The sequence below is a fragment of the Labrus bergylta genome, chromosome 12 (genome assembly GCF_963930695.1).
Source record: "Labrus bergylta chromosome 12, fLabBer1.1, whole genome shotgun sequence".
NCBI classification, from domain to species: Eukaryota; Metazoa; Chordata; class Actinopteri; order Labriformes; family Labridae; genus Labrus; species Labrus bergylta.
In genome coordinates this window covers 16,038,237-16,063,688 of record NC_089206.1, presented here as the reverse complement: position 1 = coordinate 16,063,688, position 25,452 = coordinate 16,038,237, and the positions used below count along the sequence as shown (strand labels likewise).

The 25,452-nt window shown below is 41.9% G+C and overlaps 2 protein-coding genes across 4 annotated transcripts in view; one reads left to right on the top strand and one right to left on the bottom strand.

Moving 5' to 3' along the window:
* Positions 1–8,923, top strand: part of fmnl3 (formin-like 3) — a 33,818-nt gene extending 24,895 nt beyond the window's left edge. For 2 of the 3 annotated variants that reach the window (XM_065961151.1, XM_020635024.3), the window contains 12 exons: positions 299–391; positions 504–628; positions 812–1,014; positions 1,087–1,390; positions 1,474–1,554; positions 1,695–1,824; positions 1,945–2,105; positions 2,261–2,362; positions 3,615–3,707; positions 3,828–3,951; positions 5,130–5,245; positions 7,479–8,923. In XM_065961151.1, coding sequence (XP_065817223.1) covers positions 299–391; positions 504–628; positions 812–1,014; positions 1,087–1,390; positions 1,474–1,554; positions 1,695–1,824; positions 1,945–2,105; positions 2,261–2,362; positions 3,615–3,707; positions 3,828–3,951; positions 5,130–5,221 — 1,508 coding nt within the window. In that variant the 3' untranslated portion in view covers positions 5,222–5,245; positions 7,479–8,923. The remainder of the gene's footprint in view (positions 1–298; positions 392–503; positions 629–811; positions 1,015–1,086; positions 1,391–1,473; positions 1,555–1,694; positions 1,825–1,944; positions 2,106–2,260; positions 2,363–3,614; positions 3,708–3,827; positions 3,952–5,129; positions 5,246–7,478) is intronic. The other variant, XM_065961150.1, reaches the window with a different exon arrangement.
* Positions 8,924–9,115: 192 nt separating this feature from the next.
* lrp1ab (low density lipoprotein receptor-related protein 1Ab) overlaps positions 9,116–25,452 on the bottom strand; it is an 87,633-nt gene continuing 71,296 nt past the window's right edge. The window contains exons 56-89 of the mRNA XM_029277589.2: positions 24,777–24,960; positions 24,597–24,682; positions 24,372–24,491; positions 23,810–23,997; positions 23,488–23,693; positions 21,724–21,912; positions 21,140–21,288; positions 20,816–20,909; positions 20,512–20,628; positions 20,228–20,347; positions 19,979–20,101; positions 19,764–19,889; positions 19,513–19,629; positions 18,935–19,041; positions 18,654–18,786; positions 18,304–18,426; positions 18,050–18,172; positions 17,821–17,958; positions 17,556–17,693; positions 17,297–17,416; positions 16,900–17,183; positions 16,637–16,815; positions 16,442–16,548; positions 16,155–16,274; positions 15,875–16,051; positions 15,568–15,708; positions 15,235–15,408; positions 14,382–14,543; positions 13,624–13,795; positions 13,251–13,352; positions 12,945–13,018; positions 12,767–12,860; positions 11,730–11,874; positions 9,116–10,884 (exon numbers count right to left, since the gene is read on the bottom strand). Of these exons, the coding sequence (XP_029133422.2) occupies positions 10,747–10,884; positions 11,730–11,874; positions 12,767–12,860; positions 12,945–13,018; positions 13,251–13,352; positions 13,624–13,795; positions 14,382–14,543; positions 15,235–15,408; positions 15,568–15,708; positions 15,875–16,051; positions 16,155–16,274; positions 16,442–16,548; positions 16,637–16,815; positions 16,900–17,183; positions 17,297–17,416; positions 17,556–17,693; positions 17,821–17,958; positions 18,050–18,172; positions 18,304–18,426; positions 18,654–18,786; positions 18,935–19,041; positions 19,513–19,629; positions 19,764–19,889; positions 19,979–20,101; positions 20,228–20,347; positions 20,512–20,628; positions 20,816–20,909; positions 21,140–21,288; positions 21,724–21,912; positions 23,488–23,693; positions 23,810–23,997; positions 24,372–24,491; positions 24,597–24,682; positions 24,777–24,960 (4,770 nt within the window). The 3' untranslated portion in view covers positions 9,116–10,746. The remainder of the gene's footprint in view (positions 10,885–11,729; positions 11,875–12,766; positions 12,861–12,944; positions 13,019–13,250; positions 13,353–13,623; positions 13,796–14,381; positions 14,544–15,234; positions 15,409–15,567; positions 15,709–15,874; positions 16,052–16,154; positions 16,275–16,441; positions 16,549–16,636; positions 16,816–16,899; positions 17,184–17,296; positions 17,417–17,555; positions 17,694–17,820; positions 17,959–18,049; positions 18,173–18,303; positions 18,427–18,653; positions 18,787–18,934; positions 19,042–19,512; positions 19,630–19,763; positions 19,890–19,978; positions 20,102–20,227; positions 20,348–20,511; positions 20,629–20,815; positions 20,910–21,139; positions 21,289–21,723; positions 21,913–23,487; positions 23,694–23,809; positions 23,998–24,371; positions 24,492–24,596; positions 24,683–24,776; positions 24,961–25,452) is intronic.

Sequence of the window (25,452 nt, the reverse complement as noted above, 5' to 3'; positions counted from 1 at the left end):
TGTTTCTATACCAGACAGGAAGGGGAAAAATAAGGCTGGTTTCCTTTGTGTGTGTCAGTGTACAGCAGACTGTAGCTAAGGGGAAACAACACTAACTGTTGAAATGTTCTTTGATAAAACAGAAAACTAAAACAGGCATATAATGAATAAGACACGAAAAGTATCACAAGATAAACAGGGCAAAATGACAATATAGAAGTGAAAAAGTTACACAAAAATGACTCATAAAATAGGCTAATATGAACCCAAATGGCCTCCAAATTGAATTGTTTGCATATTTTGTGCTCATTCATTACAGGTCTAGGTGCACCAGTCCCTCCACCACCACCACCTCTCGCCCCCCCTCTGCCAGGCACTTCTCCCTCTGTTATCCTTAGTGTGGGTCTCTCAGGTGAGAGATGACAAAATGTCTAATTTCTTTTGTCATTTTATACTTGAACGTCTTTGTTCTGCAGTTAGTTAAAGGACAGGTAACAGTTTCATATTTGTTTTCTCTACTGCAGCTATCAGAATCAAGAAGCCTATAAAGACCAAGTTCCGCCTGCCTGTGTTTAACTGGACGGCCTTGAAGCCCAATCAGATCAACGGCACAGTGTTCAATGAGATTGATGATGAACGTGTGCTGGAGGTAAATCAAGAAAATACAACTGGAAAAAAGTCCTTAAGATGACCTAAAGTCATTCAATATTCCTGACTTGATAATGCTCAAAGTTTGTTTTAAAAAACTTGTTTTATTTGTGAAGACTTTAAACTGCTTTTTAAAGACTGTTCTCAGATGGATTCATCATATCTACTTGTCACTCATGTACAGGAGCTTGACCTGGAGAAGTTTGAGGAGCTGTTTAAGACCAGAGCCCAGGGTCCGATCGTGGAGTTCTCCTGCACAAAGAGCAAAGTAGCCCAGAAAGCTGTGAACAAAGTCACACTTCTGGATGCCAATCGCTCCAAGAACTTAGCCATCACACTACGCAAGGCTAACAAGACCACAGAGGAAATCTGCAAAGCAATAGAGAAGTATGCACTTTTCATCTTGTTGAACCACACATAAGAATTAACAAGCCACTAATGAGTTTGATGTGTACTCAGGTTTGACCTGAAGGCCTTACCTGTGGACTTTGTGGAGTGCCTGATGCGTTTCCTGCCCACCGAGTCGGAGGTGAAGATGTTCCGTCAGTACGAACGCGAGCGGCGTCCACTGGACCAGCTCGCAGAGGAAGATCGCTTCATGTTATTCTTCAGCAAGATCGAGAGGCTCACGCAGAGAATGAACATCATCACCTTTGTTGGGAACTTCTCTGACAATGTCAGCATGCTCACACCACAGCTAAACGCAATCATCGCTGCTTCTGGATCAGTGAAATCCTCTCCAAAGTTGAAAAAAATGCTTGAGGTGAGTTTTTATCGACGTACATTTTAATGCCAGTAGCAGTGGTATTCAAATATTTAACACTTTATTGTCTGGTTTACTTGTAGATCATTCTAGCCTTGGGGAACTACATGAACAGCAGCAAGCGAGGCTGTGTTTATGGCTTTAAATTACAAAGTCTTGATCTGGTGAGTATTGTCTTGCAGAATTTGATGACATTTTGAGGCTCTTTAGAATATGTCTTTAAAAATCTGCGTAAACATAATGCACACAGTTCATTTGTGCAATGCTGTTGCTAATAATGCCATTCATTTTTGTTGCTACACAGCTGCTGGACACTAAGTCTACAGACAGGAAGATGACATTGCTCCACTACATAGCCCTTATTTTGAAAGAGAAGTACCATGAACTGGCCAACTTCTACAACGAGCTGCACTTTGTTGATAAAGCTGCTGCAGGTAAGATGAAATAAATGTAGATATCGTAACAGCATTGATCTCTAGGACAGTGTCATCATTTACTATTATAGTATATAGATCAGCACATAAAACATTTTCTGTATCGACTGTGCTCCAAAGTATCTCTGGAAAATGTGCTGCTGGATGTTCGAGAGCTCGGGAAAGGCATGGACCTGATCCGCAGAGAGTGTAGTCTCCATGATCACTCAGTCCTGAAAGGCTTCGTTCAGGCCAGTGACTCGGCGCTGGACAAGCTGCAGAAGGACGCCAAGTCTGCTGAGGTATCCAACACTGTTCTCATCTCTGACCTCAAAGGGGAAAAAAACTCTGAAAATAGATATGAAGAAAACTTACTGACCTCTTAACACACAACCAAACTCGACAGTGTTTACATGCATCACTTCCACTCTGGGACTGTCTCTCTTCCCAATTCTAGGAAGCCTTCAACAATGTGGTGAACTATTTCGGAGAGAGCGCCAAGACGACGCCACCCTCGGTGTTCTTCCCTGTGTTTGTGCGCTTCATAAAGGCCTACAAGGTGAGGACCCTTGTATCTTTCCTCAAGTCTGCACTGACAGAGAGCAGATCTTCACTCATGCCCTGATGGGAAGTTCCCTGGTTTTAGATTTTGTCAGTCTCAGTGAGAACAGAGTAGAGCTTTGGCTGCCTCCATGCCACAGGACGTGTCATAGAGTCCGCAGCCAAATAACAGGAAAGGCCAGCTGGATCTGAGTCCAGAGCTGCAGCTGTGGTGTTTAGACTGGTCCGGCCCCGCTACCCCCTCCCCCCCTCCTTTCCTCCTTCCCTCTTCTCCTTTGCCCCCCGCCGGCCTCGCCCTGCCCCACCACACAGCACACTTCCTGAGATTGTTCTCAGTCTTGATTTATGGGATCTGCTTAAGGAAATGTGCAACACAAGGATTTCTGTGTATGAGTGTCTGAGTGTGTTTCTGTGACTCAAAGGAGGAGTTCAACATTTGTTAAATTGCACTTGTTAAGATTACAGGTTAGTCTAGAAGAGAGGGCAGTAACAAAACTTGGTTACCTTTTTATCATGAAAATTATCATGCAAGTTGAAAGACAACTGCAATACTTATACATATAAACTACACACTTCTTCAATGAAAGATGTGTTTAAAAAAACAGGAGAAAAGAGAACAACACAAAATAGCTACTCTCTTTTATAGAGTTTCCTTTGAAAGAGGAACAGCACTAAAAGAACAGCTATTGAAATAAAATTATTCATAAATTCAGCAGCAAAGTATCTACTTTACATGCAGCTCATTGCCCTTATAGCCAAGAGTTGCACAAGAAAACAATACTATAAAAATAACTTTATTTATATAGTTTATGAAGTGCTTCACTCATGTGAATCCATTAGATGTTAATCTAAAGAAAGAAGCTAATTAGCTTATAGCTTAACATTAATGCTGAAAACAGGGGCCACCAGCTACAGCTGCTTCACCCAAAGGTGTGAAAAGAGAGGTCCTGTTTGGACAGAGGAGGTAGTCCTGTTTTTAACTCTTTATTTTAAGTTAAGCTTGGTTAATTTTCTGCTGACTGTTGCTAAATGTTGAGCCTATAACTCTAAGTGTTATCAGTCTTCTCAATCCAACATCTATTTGTTTTTATTTGTTCTATAAAGAAAGGAGGTGTGTGTGTGGAAAGATGAGAAGAAAGGCTGAAAGACATCATATTACTTCAAAGTGATTGCACTTTTACTAGTTCTCTGGTCCGCACAGATCTGTTTACTTCCTGTCACAGACTGGTCACTTCTTCTCTTCTGAACAGGACGCAGTGGAGCAAAACGAACAGAGGAAAAAGCAGGAGCAAGCAATGAGAGAGAAGTTGCTGGCTCAGGAAGCTAAACAGCATGACCCCAAGGTACAGTCCTAGTACATGTGGCTGAGTGAAGGCAATCATTTGTTTACTCAGTGCTAAATAAAGTTTGTGGTGTGCCAAAAAACATAATGAATGGTACAAATATCCTCTGTGCTGGTTCAGGTCCAGGCCCAGAAGAAGAGGCACCAGCAGCAGGAGCTGATCGCAGAGTTGCGCAAACGTCAAGCCAAAGACCACCGGCCTGTGTACGAGGGCAAGGACGGCACTATTGAAGACATCATCACAGGTGGGCCAGACAGCACCTTAAAAAGACGCCATGTGGGTGCAAGCAGCCCCGGTCGTCCCAGGTCGAGGATGACTGTAGTCATTCACTGCTCAGCTCCTTTGAAGTGCACCTTGTGCTATGTGGTGCAGACACCTCCACATCTGGAGCACAGCACATAGCAGCAGAACAGCTGCTTGTTATATTCCATGACATGCTGTCTAGTAGTTAGCTCTGAATTATGTAACACTAGAGCTGGTGAGCCACAATATGAAGATGGGCAGGAAGTTTATTTCCAAGTGTACGTACAATTCAGTCTTTACTATCTTTTAACAATCAAATAAATTCTGTGGCTTATTCTATTGCTATTTTTGGTAGAAAATAGAAGAAAATTAAGACAATCCATTTGAAAACTGACAGGCCTGATGCAATTGTAATTCTTGAATGTACCACTAGGAGTCGCCAAAGTCACACATTTGAAAAAAAACGTTGTGTAGGCGTTGAAATGAGCACAAAAGGCCATATATCTACATCCTCAGGACAGCATACAAACTAAATGATGTGTTTTTTGTCATAATGATTAATAAGTGCTTATCATCTAAAGAAAAAAATAATATATTCAATGTCATAATGCTTCTATACCACTACTACCAGAGCTGTTTACAGTTTATTATGCAACTGATGCCTCTACAAGACCTGCTCAATGTGCCCTAATCCAATACTTCCAGTCCCACTTATACCTATAGACTGTAAATATTACACTTATACCTTATCGAAACAGTATTCAGATATTTAACAAATTTGATCAAATACACAACATTACCAATGTAAGCAGTTTTTAGGACATTTTTTTTTACCATTTTTATTTATCATACAGACGCCTACAAAAAGAGTAATAGTTGCTAACTAATACATTAATTAACATATGTCTTCTACACCTATAAGATGTCTGGATAGTGTTTTTAAATGAAATATATGGGGACTTCGATTTAAGTGCTCCCCCCAGTAATATATAAAAACCTCCTGATGGTTAAAGAGGTGTTTCTTTAATAAATCTAAATACAGATAGAACTTAGGTCCAGGTTTTTTCAGGTTCATTTGGAGAATTTTGAAGGTGATCCAGTGTTCTTACCCCCTCCCTCTTAAGAAGTGCAGTATCTCAGGTGTGACATGTTTTCTCTCCCTCCCCCTCCTCCCCCCAGTCCTGAAGAGCGTGCCCTTCACAGCCCGCACTGCTAAACGCGGCTCACGGTTCTTCTGTGAAGCCAACCTCTGTGACGACGCCAACTGCTAGCCCTCCCCTCCCTCTAATGCCAAGGTTGTCCAGGTGTCTCTCATACGCCTCCTGACCCCTCTGTGCATGCAGCATGATCCCTGTCACCCACCCAAAACTCAAACCCCACCACCCAAACTACAACTACTGTGAACTAACTTGGGCCGTCATTGGTTGTGTGTTCAACTTTGAGAAGACTCCTATCAGGTGTCCGGTGATAGGAGTCAGCCAAACCTCTTTGCCTGGCCCATTTTTTTTTTTTTAAATGGTTGTAATTTACAGCTTGTCAACATATTTATGAGTAAGAAATATGTTGACACACTTACAATACAATCAGGCCTGACTTAAGTCAATTATCAGCTACGGCCATCATGCATGACAGAGAGTATGTCAAAGGCTGTGCATTTTCATGAAATATTTCTTTAAGGCCTTCCTGTCATTCAGCTGAATTCAACCATCGTAACATAAAGAGGTTTGGCTACTTTACGGGTTTTTATCAACAATGCTTTGTTCCATGAAACTAACTGGTTTGGTGTTTGTTTCCGAGCTAACATGTGACTCTTCTTTCTTCAACCCACCACTGTTTATTCTCCCCCCTCCCCCTTCAGCTGAAAAGAAGATTAATGACAGTATTTCACACTCCTAAGAGAGGGTAAGGAAGGTAGCCTGGCTGACACCCAGCCTGCTTGGCCCTCCAGCTCCTGTGTGCTGCTACAGTGATGTCAGCCGCTTCAGCTAGCTGCTTTGGACGCAAAAAAAAAAAAAAAAAAAGATACTATACAACACTGAGATTTGCTTTACAACACATTAATCAGAATACAAGATTAGTAAAAGATATATTCAGATGCAAGTTACTGCAGAGATTTACACAAATTCAAGACAACACAAACCGTCTTTAAAACTTGAAACCTTAGTAACGATATGATCTTTATATTCTGTTTAATTGTTGTGATTGCTCAGCATTACTGTATACTTGTCCTACATTTAAGCTAAGAACAAGAGAGGGAAAAAAAATCCATTTGAACCTTCATTTGGCTGAAAGACGCCTCCACACGTCACCATCACACCGCCCTCTGTTATGTCTGCAATGTTTAAATACTTTCTTAAGTTTCATTGAAGAAAAGAGATTTCTGCAAACATTACTGTAGAATATCTTTCAAAACACAAACTGATAGTGTCACATAATTCACCACTCTCTTAATATTCTCTCCATTTCAGCTAAATATCCGTCCTATTGTAAATCCTGTTCACTGAACATGTTCTGCAGAGCTTCTACAGATATGGTTTCCTCTGTGGTATTCTCTAAACATCCTGAATCAGTTAATCTTCATCATTATCATCATCATCCTCCTCATCCCTCCTACTATATGTTGCATGTTGTCCAGTGTTCATTTGCCTCTCACCTGTCAACAACACCCATCGTGTTTTGTCTTTGCTACATGTCATCCGCGGTGTGCTGAACAGCTTTTTGGTCAACAGGCTCTAAAAGACACAAACAATCAGTTAAAGACGAATACATGAATACATGAATACATGAATACAATCTGAAGTTCTTTATTGTTTTTTTAAAAGTTTTTTTGACTTGGGTGTGATGAAAGCTTGCTTGATGTTGAAGAGCTTGTTGACCTTTGTACTTACTGTACTTAGTACTTGTACTTCGTACTAACTGTGATAATGTCTGCTGCAGTTTAAGAGTCATAAAGTTGCCATGACGACATTCCCAAAGCTTTGAATTTCAACACTTTATATTCCACTATTAGAAGTTAAAATGCAAGGCTATGGGAATGTGGCATTCATTTGTTTGCAATGCTCATATTTTTTCATTTTGATATTTCTAATACAGACTTAATGTGGCAGATTTCATTTTGCGGAATTATTTGATTATATACACACAGATGCCATCTTAATAGGTACAACTTACTAAATCTAATGCAGCCTAATACAACAGTGCTGCCATAAACCCTCCCGACACCTGGGTTAGATTTGTGAAAACAGGAAAATAGAACTATGGATTATATTGTATGATATAATTGATCTGTATTAGAATAAACAGATAGGTGTCTCTGTTACTTAACCTACCGTCATAAATCTTAATATGAAGGACAAAGTGACAGAAACACACATATTTATTAGATGGCAACTGAGTGTATGTCCTTTACTTTTGTTTAGAATCACTAAAACAGAATAAAAGTGAACAGAAACACACCTGGAGTTTGACCTCTGTCCTCTAACATGTGTCCTCCCTGTCTCTCACCCCTCTCTCCATACCTACTCACAGATCTCCGAAACCAGCCTTTCCTGCGAGCTGACGCGTTGATCCGGAGCGGTTGGAAGAGACCCTAAACTACTTATCTGTCACTTATACAATCCCCCCTCCCTCCAGTATAACCCTCCTCCCTGTGTCGCCACAGTCTGTCTGAACCCTGAGGCTGCAGATGAAAAAGACAGAAAATAGGGACAGGACAGAGCCCTTGTGTTAGTGGGGGTAATTTATTTATTTATGGAGGCCTTTTACAGCCACTTTAAGTGAGCAGACATCATTACAGAAGCACAGTGGGTTTCTCCTGAATCTCTGCAATCACAAGACTTTCCCTGCTCTGTCAGTCGGTGGAACAAGAGAGAGCAGGCGGGGCGAGTCGAGGAGTGGAGGACTACAGCGCAGGAAGAGTGGGGGCTTTCTCTAGCAGGTGCTTTCCTAAATGTGGATTTGATTCCCAGGATCATTTAAGTCTTCAGATTTTGAAGTGGTTGCAGCGCTCATACTGGGAGGCGGCCGAGGGAAGATGCCGACTCTGCTGCTGGAATGTTTGCCTTGAAGACGACTGCAAAACTGTCCGTCTGTTAACAGAGAAGCTTCAATATTGTTGCAAGACATTTTGGGACATTTCAATCAAAAGTTTAAACTGTTTATCTTGATTTAGCATGAATCAAGGGGATGAAAATCATTCAGTCAACTTCTTTATGGACCAGCTAGCCAAACCAAAATTTCTCAAATGCCTCATGTTTTGCTTAAAAAGTGCCTTTTTCTGTATAAACAGTGTTAATTCATATGAGTCAGCCATACCTTGATTATTTTACAACTTTCATTTGTTACAAGATCATATCTTTATCTCCTCGTACTATAACATTAGCCTTATAATACTGACAATATGCAAGGGTATCCAGCTTTGATACAACAAAGAGAAGGTAGGAGGATTAAGAATGTTTGTTTAACTCTTATTGACCTCTTTTTTTTTTAAATCATTGAAACTGGCATTTCTTTGTGCCTTCTGTAAGTGGTCTTTAAAAATGTTTTATACCTTGACAACACTTCCTGTCACACTGTAAGTGACATTCAGGAAGTGACAAATGTATAAATTCCTCATGGGCTGCTGTTGAAGGAACTAGAAGACATTTACCTGCTAAAAGATGAAGGACTTTTCTGTTCTATGAGGACTTGTGTTTTGAGCTTGTCTCTTTTTTTGAATCTCCTGTTTTAATAGAGATGATGCTTTTTCTCCTAACAGCTGTTGAAAGTTGAGCGGGCACAAAGGGAGCGACACATCTTTACACTACTCAATTTGGCGTAACATTGTATGAGACACTAGTTTTCAAGTGTACATTTATATGAATGTACATTCAAGTCATAAAATGTACGTTTTGGAAGAAATGATCCATGATATTGTCTATTGACTGAGAGATGACACTTATGTTTAATAAAGAAGATGAGTTATGTAACTGCAAGATCAAAGACTGTCCTTACAGCTCAGTGTAAGGCTGAAAACAAAGAGGTTCTTATTTTGATGAAGCAACGTTCAAAACAAGCTATCACTACATGTTCATGTTTTATTTCTTTTTTCTGTTCACTCCTGCACTAAAGCTCTATTGATGGCTTTTCCTCCCCATCTCTCCAAATGATGACAGACACACTGAACATTTCTACTATAAAAATCCATTTAATTTCTTATATCAAAAAGAAATAGAATCATAACAAAACAATCAGAACAACTTTTGCAACCAAGAAATTCTCCAACTGAAAAATGATTTTTCTAATTGACATGGTTTGTTGTAAATCTGACAAAGCAGGATGTAAAAAAAAAAAAGGGGGTCGAATACTGTTAAGAATAGAAGGATAAAAGCCAGAGAGTTTCCTTGAGGATGTGTGTGTGTGAGCACCATGCAGAGTGATGTGGCAGGTACGGCTGATCAGCTCAGTTAAAAAGCAGCGTGATGAGCAGCGCTGTTAAGACTTTGAGCCAGTTTGACAGACGGACAGATGGTGAGCGTTAGCAGCAAGGCAAAGGAATTAACAAAGGAATGCCCATCAGGAAGCTGATCAGTCCCCTTCCTGGGAACCCACTGAACAATGGTCATCAGCAAAAAAATTAAATGTCCATGAAATGACTAATGATTAAAAGAGTACAAACTCAATCGCGAACAGAAGAACGTACCATCACATGGTCTCCCTGGCCTTTCCTGTAAGTACATTTACAATCAAAAGACGAGGAAAAAAAAAAAAAACAGCTAACTGAAACTTTTTTTTAGCTAAATATTCGTCTCGGTAATTTTTAGTGAAGACCATAAAACTCACAGAAGCCTGCCGTCACTCCTCTAAAAAGAACTTTCCAGAACAGTGTCAGAGCAATCTGAGGACAGTGTCCTGCAGTAAACCAAGGCCACGGATCTCCATCCCAGACTTTCATCCTGGAATGTGGACTTATTACAATCATCTCCATCCAGCACACTCGCACACCGCCATGTATTCATTCATTGCTGACAACAGAGTATGTCAATTATACAATGACTTCAAAAAAAAAAAAAAAAAAAAAGGTTAAAAAGTACAGACTGCTATTTTGTTACTGGTGTTTGTTTTCCTGGGTATATTTTCAAGACACTTAGTTAATAGGTTTATATATATGCAAATATATAACTTTAGTCTGTGCAAAGAAGTAAAAGACAATCACTTGAATGTAGTTTGGAGACAACAGAGCGCACACTGTCTGCGATGCCGAGTTCTCCATGTGTGCATGTACAGTATAAAATCTCCGTATTTCCCTCCACGCCGCGGTCTCTCGCTCCTGACCTCCAGCAGCAAACGTACGCATACAAACGATGTGAAAGACTGAGCTCAACCAGCATTCAGGAAGCATTCATAGTGCTTTCGCTCTTTTTTTTTCTCCTGTACAATTCATACAAAAATAAAAAATGAAAACTGTTCCACTGCCATTCTTATTTCTATCTTTTACATTTGCACAGAGGTAGTGGCTATATGTGTGACAAAGGAGGAATAATTTGGAGGAGGAGGAGGAGGAGGTGAGCAAAATTAAAAAGAAGAACTGAATAAATGTCTATAAAACGCTTCCTTTATCGTCACCAGGATCTTTTTTTGTCAAAGAACAAAATATAATACTGCAATCACTTAAAAAAGTAGTCCTTCATTTTATACATTTTGTACAGTGTTCTCGCTTTTTGTGTTGGTAAAGGCATCAGATGATGAGAGAGCCCGGCAGCAGCTCAGCACTGGGTCCAGCAGGGCAATGTTGGCAGAGTTCAATCCATGCCGAGCTCTATGCCAGCGGGTCACTCATGTCCTCATCGCCCTGGGAGAGAAGCTCCTTCTTTTCGTCTGTGCTGGCCAGAGAGTTGCGACTGTTGTGGGCGCCCATGTACAGGGTGGCGTACACGGGGTTGGTGAAGTTAGTGGGCTGCAAGGCAAACAACATTACAAGGTGAATGCAAAGCTAGAGAAGGCTTTTTAATGGTGCTTCAAAATGAAAGTTTACTTTGATCACAAGTTACAACAACATAAACAGAATTCCCTTTGAATGATGAAAAAAAAACCCTGCAGACAGAAGGTTATTCTGTGTCCGATAGCACTTCCATCTGCTTTACTTCTTTGTTTCTTGAAGTCCAATCACAACCAATTACCCCTGATCAATTAATAGCCCCTAATAAGGACCCTTCCCTTTTCTCTGTAATTCAGCCAGTAGACGCTACAGGAGCCTTTTTGTGTCCTTTTTCAAAAGTACTCACTAACACTCGTCATGGTTCCAATACCCGTATGTTGCTCAACCCAATGCTTGGAGTTTTGCAGATTTTGCGACATATTCAAGTTCAATCTTTCTGAAAACACTCAGATACAAACTCAGGTCAAAGTATCAAATGTGTCCTTACATTAGAATGATCCCAATAAGACTTTTAGATTTCACCATTTTTAATCTGAACCAGGCTAAAACTGGCAATCTCTCAAGTTTTATCAAATGCAAACCGACCCTATCCACCCTGTTAATAGCAAGGTCAGGACCTGATTGTTTTAAGCCAACCTATACTGTCATGTCCATGTCATGCAGAGATGTAAGGTGAAAAAAAAAAAGACCGGAAGTTAAGAGTGAAAACTTAAAAGGATAATTACTGACTACAATACGGTAAAGTTAAAGCACAGGTAGAAAGGAAAACAACTTGAAGCTGTTGCTACAAAATGTCAGATTGTCTACATTTTGTCCACAGTCTTATATATTATAACTAGGAAGAGTCCTTTTAGCTGTGTTACCTTATCTGGGTCCAAAGCAAAGTCTGAATCCAAAAGCTCCCCGGCATCGTCGTCAGGGTCTCCCTCATAGATCTTGTAGGCAGGATTCCCAATCTCAACATTCATGGCTCCGTTTGTCATTCGGTGGTGCTGGAAGCCCTTTGCACTGCAGATGGACAAAGACAGACAACCAGATTCACCTTTCAAGCAATAGATTAAGGTGCCTTATTAAAATCATCATCAACAATTACAGGGAGAAGCCTCTAATCAAACAAACAGGGACTACGCAAAGAATATGTGCTGATGCAGCTCCCACAAAATACCATCCACACAATCAAGACAACAACTATTAAAAAGGTACCCAAATGGTCTTAGGCCATTTTATCTAACACAGAGAATAAACTGCAGCATGTCTTCTGTAGAGAATGCCAGAATTTCAGTTTGCAAATATTTGTCTGTTTGCAAGCATTGAAACAGTTTTCATAGATGCACAGTTGAACCATTTACTATGCAAGCACATAGCACTAACTTAGCTTTTACACATTCAAACAAGGGAAGGTGTGGAGACGAAAGAGGGCTCAAAAGTTCAGTTATTTGTGCATCATCAGTAAAGCAACTTTCAGGGAAATTATAAGGAGGTCCCTGAGTTGCTGGGTGAGAAACCCTGTATGATGCAAACAGGAAGTGGCAGGCAAGGACAGACGGATTTCTCCTCTGAACAACAGAAAGGACAAATGGACGAAAAAAAAAACCTATCCAAAGCTGGATATAGGAGAAGGGAGGGGGTGGGATTTTTTGGGTCAACTTGTAATTCATATAGCCTTAAGAAGTTACCGCGAGCACTGAGAATGAGATTTTCCCAGCCATAGAGACCTTGGAGAACAGGAAATAGATGGTTATCAAAGGGGGAAAAAGAGAGAGAGAGAGAGAGAGAGAGAGAGAGAGAGAGAGAGAGAGAGAGAGAGAGAGAGAGAGAGAGAGAGAGAGACTAAGATAGGTAGCACAGGTGTGAGGAAGAGAAAAATTAGAATCCTTAATAATCTGAAACCAAGACTCACCCGCGCATTCTCCGCTTGTACCACAAGATGGCACCAACCATAAGCAGTGCCAGCAGCAGCAGCAGAAGCACTGGGATGACGATAGAGGCAGTACCTGCAGGTGGTGGACAAATAAATGTGAGCAAACAGGGCCAAGCAAATGTTTCACAAACAAGAATATGTTAACTGTGTGCCTTACTTCCACTGGAAGCAGAGGAATCCACAGATTCTGCTACAACTTCACATCTGTAGCCTGTCCACCCCACAGGACACCTGGACAAACGTGCCAACATGTGAATTTAAGTGTCTGATCAGACGAGACTATTTACACATTGTAGTTACTCATCTGTACACAGTAAAGAGGGAACGTTATTCTTTGGGTGTTGAAGGCTGTCAAACAGTTGATACCCTTTGTGTGTGTGTCCGTGGGTAAAAGACAGATGTTATCTATTAATGTCAGAATTATTGGTTTGGGTTGAGATGGGGGTAGGTGTTGTGTACTTACTTGCACTGAGGCAGCAGCGTGCGCGTGTCCACTGAACATTGTCCGTTTGTGCAGTAGTCGAAACAGGTGTAGCAGCTGGGCTGGGTTTGACCGTTGGGACAGCTACACACAAACAAACACAGTTACGTATGTTGCTTAAATATGTCCATCAAAGCTGTATGTTAAGCAGTATTTAGTCCCATGGTTTCAGAAGCATAAAAGATAGCTGCTAAGTCCATTTGTCCATGTTTATTTAGCATACTTATAAACAAGCGACACCTTTAAGGTCTATGACATGCGCAGATCGATGTCTGGCCTTGCCAACACTGTAGTCCAAAATAAATATCAACAAATATTTAAAAATCAAAGTCCAAGTTCCACACAGTGTACTTACATGCAAGAGACCTTGCTCGACGACGACGTCAGACATTTTCCAGTCCCGCAGAACTGACATTTGTCGAGCTCGCACTGATGTCCGACGTACTGAGAGGGGCACCGACAGACTTTGGTGCCGTTGGAGGTTTGTAAGCAGGTTCCTCCGTTGATACAGAACCCTTCACATTTACCTGAGAGCAGAGATGGAGATGTGTGGGAACTGTCACAGACTCTAATGTTTATTCACAGATTTCTATTTTTACTAATAATATTTCAGTTCTTGGAGTTGAAAACAATTAATCAGAGAACTTCAAAAGCTTAAATTGATTTGTGACATGAGAACATTATGAATGTCTACAGGTTTTGATTGTTTCATTATTTGTATTACATTAAAACTCCCTACAGACAATAGCTCTTTACACTTGCTAGTTCAAGGCAGGACTTTTGTGTCTCGTTCTCAATGTCAAATGCACTGAGGCAGAATGATGGGGTGAAGTTGTTCTGCCCCTGAGCGGGCATTTAGTGACAGAGGCCTAACAGGTGCCAAAGAGCTTCACTGTAAAAGCTGAGCCAGCAGGTGCATGTCTGAGTGTGTGTACGTGTATGTGGAGCTTGCACTGTTTGTTCACATGTCGTGCCTCTATGGCTTCTGAAACGCTGCAACAGGGACACCAATAACAGGCTGATTAAGATTCAGTGTAAGGAGTAATGCAGTGGAGCCTCGCTATGGCGCTGTTGCAACGTAATAATGGGTTAATGAAGCAATCTGACACTTACTGTACTGGCACTGGTCTCCACTGTACTCCAAAGGGCAGCTACACGTCGGCTGGTTCCCCATGTTGACTGAGCAGTTGCCTCCGTTCAGGCAGTAGTCTTGACAAGTCTGACGGTCACAGTTTGGCCCTGTGAAGCCCTTTGGACATCGGCAGGTCGGGGCACCTGAAAGAAAGGTAAGAGTTCAATTAAGAGTAAGAAGGAGTTTGAAAACAAACAAACAAACAGAAGGAACACAACTGCACGACTGTAGCAGGTGAAAATGTTACATCTGTTACAGGATGAACACTTTTGTTTTGCTCAGTATTCCTCTTGGGTGAAAATAAAAGAATTCTAGAAGCGTCCCCTGGTTTTACACATTACACACTCAATAAATAACAAGCATAGACAGCGTTGGGGATATTCAGGGTTGTGTAGTAGCTGTTACTAAAGAATACTCGAGAGAGCTTTGATAGACAAGAAGAGGATGGCTGGAAGTTGTACGAACAGTCTTAGCTGCCATCAGTGGCCTTAATTACTTGCAGCCAAGGAATTTTCATTCAACATCAATTTGACCCTCTTTTATTTCATTTAATAACTGACACATTTGAAACACATTTTTTCCATTTGCCTGTTAAATAAACTCCAGTTTGTGAGTTATTACAAATCAGGTTGAAGGAAAAAAAAGGATCAACAGTCATCTACATTTAAGAACTCCACAAACATACAATACTGAATGTCATACATATTCTCCCATGTAATGTAACTAACTTAGGATCAACTAAAAACATCTTGCTTAGCTGTGAGCTAAGGAAGGGAGAGCAGGAAAGTCTGGGCGGATTGGTTGTTCACATTGTGGTAATTATAGTCCTCTTACCTGTATGAGAAGCAGTGCATATGCCTCCATTCTTGCAGTAGTCCCTGCACAGATTGATCTCACATCTCCTTCCAAAGTAGCTCGGCTGGCAGCGACACTTTGCCACCTGACGCGCGTTTAGGAAGCAGCTCCCGCCATTCTGACACTGAATATCGCAGGGTCCTGAGGGGGGAGCTGTGGAGGGGGAAAGCCATTATGGATTCGCATTTTCATGCAGCATCTCAACATGAAGCTACACGGACGAAAACCTTGCAGGGGTGTGAAAATGGCAAGTAGGGATATGTACTCAGCTTTCTGCACATGTGCATACTTGTATTTTTTGTGCAGACTTACAGAATGGTGACTGGGTTGGGGGCGGTCTCTCTGCACATGTGCCGTTGTCGGCCACATAGTTATTGGGGCAGGTACACACTGGTCCACTGGGGCTGAGCAGACACAGCCACTCACACTTCTTCCTGTCACATGGGTTTGTCACTGGAGCACAGAGTAACGAGACGAAATGAGTATAAGGTGATGAAAATCCAAATAAATAAAAAAGTATATACTTTGTCTCAGTTAATGTTCTCATCACTTACAGAATTCATGCAAACCGTGTAGATGTGAAGAAAATCTTTGGACAACTAAAGAAACAGACACTCACTCTCTGGCTGCTTGTAGCGGTGGGAGAGGACAATGTCAGTCGCATGGTTGATGCCTGTGGTGAGATTCTCCATGGAGCCCTTTCCAAACTTGTTGACCCGGAAGACAACATTATTGATGTAAGTGACCCCATATATGTAGTCCTCAAAGACATCTATGCCGAATGGATGGTATAGATCTGGAGGAGTAAAACAAGAAATTAGTTAAAAGAGAAAAATATCAGTCAATGAACTTTCATATTTCACTTTTTTTTTTTTTTTTTAGTTTAAAAGGATCCTAACTGTTTTTCAGGCCAGTGACAGCGATGACAGGATCAGAACCATCGAGACGAACGCTTCCAATCACTGAGAGTTTAGCATCTGACCAGTAGAGACGCTCGTTGAAGTAGTCCACAGCCAAACCTGTAGAAAGAGAAGGAGATGACAAATTACGGTACACAGGATCAACTTTGACATTCTGCTGGACGTTCTTCTGTCTTTATTTTTTTTCTGAGGAGCAGTAGGCTGCTTTTCCTACCTTAGATAAATCAGGTTCAAGATAAATCATACAATGTTAATGTAGAACTCACCTGTAGGCCACTGAATGTTCTCATGAACTAAAGTTTGTCTCAGAGTCCCGTCCATAGAGGCTGTCTCAATTTTAGGGTGGTTCCCCCAGTCTGCCCAATACATGGTACTGGAAGAAAACAGTTTGGATTCACAATTATAAAAACATTTAAGCAGATAAAGACTTGATCTAAATCAAGCTCAGCGCTTTGTCTTACCCTCTCTGTGGATCCACTACGATGGCGTAAGGTTCGTCTATCATGCCAGAGATGAGGGTCTTGCAATGCTGGCCTGACATCTGAGCCACTTCGATGACATCTCGACCAGAGTCAGTCCAGTAGAGGTTACCAGCCACCCAGTCCACAGCTATACCTCGAGGCATCTTCAGCTCTTTGATCTAGACACAGGCAGATAAGCACTCACAGGATGTTCCTTTTTTTAAACATTTGGAAGAGGTATGACGGGGAACACCCAGCTTTACCTGCAGGTTGGTGATCCTGCCTTCACTCTGTCGTCGGTTACGGTGAGAGTTGGACAAGGATGGTGACGTGGACTGTCCCGGGAGTTCATAGGAGGAAATGCTACCCGTGTGCCAATTGGTCCAGAAGATGCGGTTGGTTTTGACATGCAGGTCCATCGCATCAATACGCACGCTGGCATCCCCCTGGAAGGTCTGCTCATAGCGCCAGTTGGGCATGCCGGGGTCCAGGCTGCGGATTTCATTGTCATCAGCGATGTAGAGAATCTGACGACTGCTGTTCATGCCTGGGAGAAAAGATCACACAGTTGGAATTCAAACAAACAGTTGTTGTAAGAATTTAAAATAAGCCTTATTGGATAAGAGGTGTACAAAACAGATGCAGTTTTTTCATCCTCACCGTCAGCCTTGCAGGTGTCGTTGATCCTGCTGAAGTATTTGTTGCAGCTGCATTTGTAGGAGCCTTTGGTGTTGTTGCAGATGTGTGAACACACACCGAACTGCAGGCACTCATTCTTATCTGATATACAGAGAGCCAAAGGAAAACACAGTTAGAAAAATAAAAAAAAGGGCAAGCCCAACAACTTGTCTTTGAACGTTCAACATTGAAGTGTAGTTCATATTCTCTCTGTAAGGAAAAGCATCTTGTAAACATGTACCCCCGCAAGTGCGGTGTCCCGTCTTCTGGAAGCCTGGTTTGCAGGAGCAGAAAGAGTCTGTGCCGTTGGTGACACAATGGGCCTCGTCTCCATCACCACACTGAGTCCTGTTACTCCTGCAGTCATTTAGTTTGGTGTCTGAACACAACAGGGGTCAAACATGAGTCAGTGGATTTTAAATGGAATTGATTCCGCTGATGCTCGGCCTGTGAGACCTCAGATCTGTTGTTAGCTAGAATAAAGACATTAGTCTGACATGAGGCACCTGTCTTGCAGTTGATCTCATCAGAGCCGTAGTCCTCACAGTCGTTAAAGAAGTTGCAGCGCAGAGTGGAGCTGATGCATCTGTTGTTTGCACACAGGAACTCATCCTTCTCGCAAGTGGGAACAGCTGGAGGGGCTTCTGTAGACACACACACACACAAGATAATCTACCTAATCTTCGCTAAAAAAGGTGGGGATTTTAAAGCACTCTGACAGACTCCTCAACTTACTGCAGTTTAGTTCATCTGAGTTGTCGCCGCAGTTGTTGACACCGTCACACCTCTTTGATAGTTGCAGACACACACGGTCATTTTGGCAGCGGAAAGCTCTAGTAGGAGGACACTGGAACCTTCCTGAGAGCCGAGCAGAGAAAGAAAGCAAAGAGGGACAAAGAGGTTAGAGGGGGGGGGGGGGGGGGGGAAAGAAGGTCAGGACTACAGATGGAGACATTCAATACATGTGTGACTTGTAAATCTACACTCACGGCATTCTTCAGGATTCTCGTCCGAGTTGTCCCCGCAGTCGTCTTCCCCGTCACACTTCCAGCCGAGGGGTTTGCACAAAGTGTTGTCACACTGGAACTCATCCAGAGGGCACTGACGTCCAGCTGAGAAGAACAGGATGAGATAGGTGAAGATTTGTACTACTGGTGAGTTTTCTATAAAACATAACTCAGGTTTTCATGGTAATCTGGAAGCTGGTTTTGCTAGCAAAATTAGCCAAAGTTTTGATCCATAACCATGAACCATGATGTTCAGTCATTTTCCTATTTCTTACAGGCAAAAAAAATTTAAAATTAAAAAATACTTCATAGAAACACAAATATCCTCTCACCTGCACTGCCACAGTTCTCTTCATCACTGCCGTCCATGCAGTCAGGGTCAACATCACACCGCCAGCGGATGGGGATACAGTGACCGTTCTTACACTGGAACTGGTCGTTGTCACACTTCAGGTCACAGCCATGCTGAAAAACGTCAAAGTCCAAAGGCAAACCAGGATCAGCTTTATGTTATATGTTTACAAATCAATACTAAACATACAAAATGTAACTTTTCCTTCAGATTTATCCAAAGACATTTTTTCTGGGACACTTAAAGATGAAGTTTCCGCACCTCATCTGATCCATCAGCACAGTCATGGTCTCCGTCGCACTTCCACCTCCCGGCAATACAGCGGCCGTTTGTGCAGGCAAACTCGCTCTCCGAGCATTGTCGAGGCACTACAAAAGAAGACGGATAAGAAGTGAGCTATGGCTGCATTATCCTTCATCCCAAAACAAAGGGCAATGGTTTTAAATAACCACAACAATCCAATAATGTAAAGAACTCATTCATTTAGACTCGCACAGATGGGAGGGGTCACAGTTGGACAGGAGCAGGAACATTGAGTGGTTTACAGGGAAAAGAGGTGATATTCAATATTAGAGTTGTTGACATGTGAAGGTGGAGAAACTTACCTCTGAATGCCAACAGGACAGTATGAAATGAAACAAACAGCACATGAGGTGAGATGCATCAGAATTGAAAGTGAATGTTTGTTAACAATGAACATGTTACTTCTCAGGCACAGTTGATGAGTTGAACATGCAAAGTGCTACAATGGACAAGGCCTGGGCATGAGTGTACATGACACAGGGCGAGGTGAGGTGACACGTTGATGGTATTGTCTACATGCTGGAATTGACACCTACTGCACTTATCCTCATCCGAGTTGTCCCCACAGTCATTGTCGTAGTCACACTGCCAGCGGCCCGGGACACAGCGATTATTCTTGCATCTGAACTGGTACGGCTCACACGTCCTCTCAGCTGAACAAATCACACGAAAAGGAACAGTCAATAACATAAAAGCAGAAAAGGCTACATCTCAGTTTTTAATTACAGTTCAACAAGTGACTCTGCTAACGCGTTGGTCTGATTCTAAAAGGAGAAGATATTCTCACCACACTCCTCCTTTGGTTCGTCTGATGCGTCACCACAGTCGTCCTCCCCGTCACACTTCCAGCGAGCTGGTATGCAGCGCCCAGAGTCTTTACATCTGAACTCGTCCACACCGCAAGTCATCTGGGCTGCAGAGGGAAACATTAAGCAGTTGTCATGTCTGATTAGGTTGAACCAGAATTAAGAAAACATTTTGAAAATAAGATGGTATTCTTACTGCAGTTGGCGGGTTCATCAGAGCCGTCCACGCAATCATTGTCGCGGTCACACACCCAGACACGAGGTATGCAGCGTTTGGTGATGGCACACTGGAACTGGGTTGGTGCACAAGTGACCTCAGCTACAGAAGGGAAGATTTATAGTTACAAAATAAACATCAAGCTGGAAGGATAGCACACAAGAGTGGTAGCTGTATTGCATATGGTTTCACTGGAAATCAAACAGAGAAAAAAAAGCTTCTACTCACGACAGTCCTTCTCATCCTCTCCTTCCCCACAGTTGTCCTGGCCATTACAGCGGAAGATGCCAGGAATGCAGCGACTAGGGTGGGAACATTTGAACTGGCTGGGCAGGCAAACATGAATAGCTGTAATGTAGATACACAGGCAGAAAAATGAACACATAAGCTTGTAGAGTAGAAAATAAGAAGTACTGGAAAGGGTGATTAAGTTGAACAGGGCATTAAATACATTAAATATTGAGATGGAGTTGACGCGCAAAAAAAAAAAGTGTCAAAAACGGCAAACATACCACAGTTAGCCTCGTCTGAATTGTCCTGGCAGTCGTTGTCACCGTCACAGATGTATGCAGGGTTTGTGCAGATGCCTGTGCTGCACTGAAACTGTCCTGGTCTGCATTTGAACTCAGCTATAACAGGAAAAATTATAGATCTTTTCATGATCAAACCAAACTTGCAATAAGATATCTTAAAACTTAAGCTCCCTGCAGGATAGTACATTTTATGCCGTCTTCAAATCAAAACCAATCAGATATCAGTGTGTAGCAGGAATTTGACATACTATCCCCCCCTTATTATCTTATTTTAAACACGTACGGCAGTCTGCTGGCTCGTCAGACCGGTCACCGCAATCGTCCTCCGTGTCACATTTCCACCAGAAAGGAATGCACTTGTCGTTCTTGCACACAAACTACAACAGGGAGAGGGAGAACAATCAAAATATTGCAAAATATAGCATAAAACCAGAGCTCCTCTGCTTCAACGCTGCTGACAGAGCAGTGGGCAGCCAGCCAGATGTCGACATGCAGTCAACAGGCAAAAGCAGTTCATTAAACAAGACAACATGTGAGACCTGGAGGCATGAAAACCACATTTGAGTCAAATTGGCATTTAATGTTGACGTTTACACAACCTCCTTACCTGACTGGCTGTACAGTTGGACATGCAAGTACGCTGGTCATTGGAGAGGTAGAAGTTGGTGGGACAGGCACACTTGTAGCCTCCTCCAGGAGAGAGGAGGCAGAGGTTACTGCAGCCGCCATTGTTCGTCTGACAGGGGTGGTTGAGCACTGCAAAAGGTTTATGTCTGGATTAGGCTGGGAAACGTACAAGGATGTGTGGTGGGACTTTTCATCTTCATAAGTTAAAACGTATAATGAGATTTGACACTTATATCATATACGTATCTATAATATAATATACTTTCTTGAACTAAATGATATACTAGATCAGAGTCAGGTTAGATCTGTTTTCCCTTTGGAATTTAAAAGAAAGAATCATAAAAAAGGACACTTTATTTTTAAATGGGGAACAATAAAACACTTTCAATAACACGTTTTAAAAAAATATATTTCCAGTATTGCTTTTGTGCTTTAACTTAATAGAGTAGAAAATAAATCTAAATTAAAATTTAAGATCTAAATGGTCATTCATTAAGTGAGAAGAGGTGCTCAGTTCAAACCTAAACACAAACTGCAGACTTCCTTCAACACTGCGTCTCTTACCCTCAGGCTGGCGATAAGGATGGTAAATGTGGATGTCCATGGGCCGATGCAGGGTGCTGATCAGGGTGGTCTTGTTGGTACCCAGACTCTTGTGAGCTCTGTTGATGGACTTTGTCTCCCAGTCTGTCCAGTAGATGTACTCCTCGAACAGAGTCATTGCAAAGATGTGGGGAATGTCCTGGCTGAGAACTGTAAAGCAGCAAGCACAGGGGTCAAAGAGTCAGGGTGGCGTGCGCAACTACAGAGGCTCCAGTAATTTGTGTGTTATGTAATGGACTATACGCCTCTTTAGGCTTTACACCCTAACTGCACTTTTCTGCTCCCATATACCTGCCTCGAGTTTTTGAGGCTGTTGCGTTATGGAAACACACCATTACTTTCTGTTGTAAACAAAGCAATTCCATGCATGGACCTCCGGCATACACGAGAGCACACACATGAAGGGCACAAACAGGAAGTGGTACATGTTCAAAACAACTCGTCATCAGGTGACCATGGCTTTTAAATGGATTATAACAAGTGAGGGTCTCGAAACAACTACAATACTGTTGCTGAACTGTGATATTAGTTAGATAAGCATGAAGCTCTCTGTGGTCGAACTTTATCTGAAAACAAACAGACCAAGTCTGATTCTGCAAACACACAAAAGGCAGCTCTGGTGTTTGTTTTATATGTGTGCATGTGTTGGGTGTGTTTTCCAGGAAACACTGCGGATGGTCTGCACCACTAAAGGTAATAAAAACAGCCAGATGTTCTAAAATGAACAGAAAGTTACATAAATACTAGTTTTCCCTTCAACATGCTTCCTTCAGCGTGGTTTTCCTGTAAAAAAAAATATTGTCCAGTGAAACACTATAACGCTCTCATAAAAGTTTTTGTCTGGTTGTTTACTATGCCGTACACCCACAACTTACATCATAAACATTCTAAGTCCGAGAGATGATGAGATGCCACAGCTCTCTCTCTGTTTGGCAAGTCTCAGCGAATGAGAAAAATTTAAATACAAACGCCCGCTGCGCTCGAGAATTCCACTGCACGCCTGGTTGGTTGACAATATCAACTATTGTAGCGAGTGTGCTGGACAACTGAGTGCTGTGCAGACGTCACACACACTCGAGGCCTCACCAGTCAGAACAATTTCTCCTATTCAGGGTTTCTGGACTCCAGTGCAGCGAACTACAAACTGACCTGCCAGCTTCTGCTTGAGTGGACGTCAAACAAGTAAGTGTTCATGATGAGGGGAAAATTATTCAGACAACTGACAAGGCTATTAGGCTGTAACCCTACAAATGTTAGCCACAGCTAAACCTGATATTCTTAACATTTAGCTTTTGCTCACTATTGTTTCATTTGCAGCGTTATCCCGTCTAGATTATTGTTTCTATTCCTATTTTTCCTAGTAGACCATATATATATATATAAATAACCCAAAGCTGTCCAGTTCCCCACCAGTGATGGTCTGATTTAAATAGAAGCTTTAAAAAGATAACTTGATCTTCTGTCCATTTACAGGTTGTGACTACAGTATGTGGTATTTAGCAGCTTCTCGCCTCTTTCAGCTTAATAAGTGACGTATGATGATCAAAAAAAAAAAAAATCTGACTTTTACAAGCAGATAGTCATACATACATTTTTTTTTTTCTTCAAAATAATATGTAGACTTCTACTTGCAACTGGATACAACACTGCACACGGTTAGGATCTTGTGACCCCGACAAACAAGTTTGTAGAAGCAGTCGTAAAAACTGTGTCTTGGTCGCTTACCTGTGTGTCTGTTTGTGCCATCCAGGCTTGCAAACTCTATGTAATCCTCTCTGGCATCTGCCCAGTATATACGGTCATTGATAAAGTCCAGCGTTAGTCCATTGGGCCACGTGATCTTATCCTCAACAATGGCACTTCTGTTAGTGCCGTCCATCCCGATTCGTCCAATGTGAGGGTTGTCTCCCCAGTCTGACCAGTACAGGTACCTAACCAGGTGATGGATAAGGATAATTTTACAATTCAGTGAATCTCATAAGAACACATACAACATATACATATCCAAGAGACAGTATTTGGAAATAAAGAGAAGTGTTCTGCTTACCCATAGCGTACATCTACAGCTACAGCACGAGGTTCCTTCAGGCCGCTGTTTACCAGCACTGTCCGGTAGGCTCCATTGAGTTTTGACACATCGATGGTGTCTCGGCCTTTATCACACCAGTACAAGTTCCCACCAACCCAATCCACTGCCAAGCCGTCTGGGTTACTCAAGGAGGTCCGGTGCAAAACCTGGTGGTCAGTCAATGCTTTTAGACTTTTTTACAAGTTACAGTGAGACTCAAACAACCTTCAAAAACTCAGTTAATGCTGTCGTTCTTTTGGCTACTGAAGTCCTAGATAAAAGCCTAGTTTAGTTTTTGTCCAGTCTTTAGCCATAAACAGAAAAGAGTTAATAGACGGATCAGACTTAAATTAATTAATTAATCACCATATTTTATTGTACTTGCCTTTCAGTGCTTCTCTGGTTATACATGGACAATGAATGAAGTCAAGTCAGATTTCTTCATAAAACATGTTAAAACAACTTGTGTTTATCTAAGTGCTGTACAGCCACAACAGACTGACTTTTGATTCAAGTTCAGAAATGGGGTTTCCTGACTGACCTCTATGTTGCTGCCGTTCATATGCATGCGTCGGATCATGCTGCCCTGAGTGGTAACATCTGTCCAGTAGATCATCTGCTCTGCATAGTGGAAGTCCAGAGCCACTGCATTATTCAGACCCTGGAACAGATGTAGAAAGAGTATTAACAGGTGTAGATAGAGTTAACAATAAGAAATTATCTTTTTATTTTTCAGCAGGTCAAACTAGGCTCCAGTGTGTCTCACCTGTTTTATAAGAGTGTAGTTGGAACCATCCAGGTTGAGTTTCCTCAGGTAGTACCTGTTAGCGAAGATCAAGTATGGCTCCTCTTCTACGAACAAATAGCAGACAGAACACATATGCTTCAGGTTTGAATGGTCTGCAAGAAAACGGTCAAATGCAAAACACACAAAAGCATGCCTTACCCGATGTGGACTTGCAGATGGTGGGGTCATTGGGGCTGAGTTCAAAGCCATCGACACAGAGACAGTGGAAGCTGCCGTGTGTGTTGATGCAGCGCTGAGAACAGGGGTAGGTGGTTGTGCACTCGTCTATATCTACACACGTCTTCCCGTCCCGCTTAAGCTGGAAACCAGGGTGACACCTACACTGAAGGGGCCAGGAGCAAAGCAGAGATGTCAAAATCAGCAGCTTCTGCCACTTCTCCACACCGCTTACAAGAAACCTGCCACTGCCTGATGCAAAACCCCGTCAGTCAGACGGTTGCTATTTTTTCCTTCACAAAAAGTTGTGTTTTCTTACAAATCCTAATGTAAAGCAATGCTCTGACATGAAATCCAGCTACTGCTGCTAAATTATCTAATTTGCAAAACTGCCTTACAAAAAAGAATGAGGGGAAAAGATAAGCTGAAAATGTCAGATGAATATTATCTTATCTTTAAATAGTATTCATAAACAGTCTCACTCAGCTTGAACTCTCTCTCTAATAAGCATGAAGTGTTTTTTAGAACTCCAGTCCACACTAACATATGTCAAAATTTAACTCCTTCGACACAATTTTAAGTAGGCTGAGACGATTTACGCACAAAAGAAAACACCAGAGCCAATCTGTGACAGTGAAATGATATACAATAAAATGTT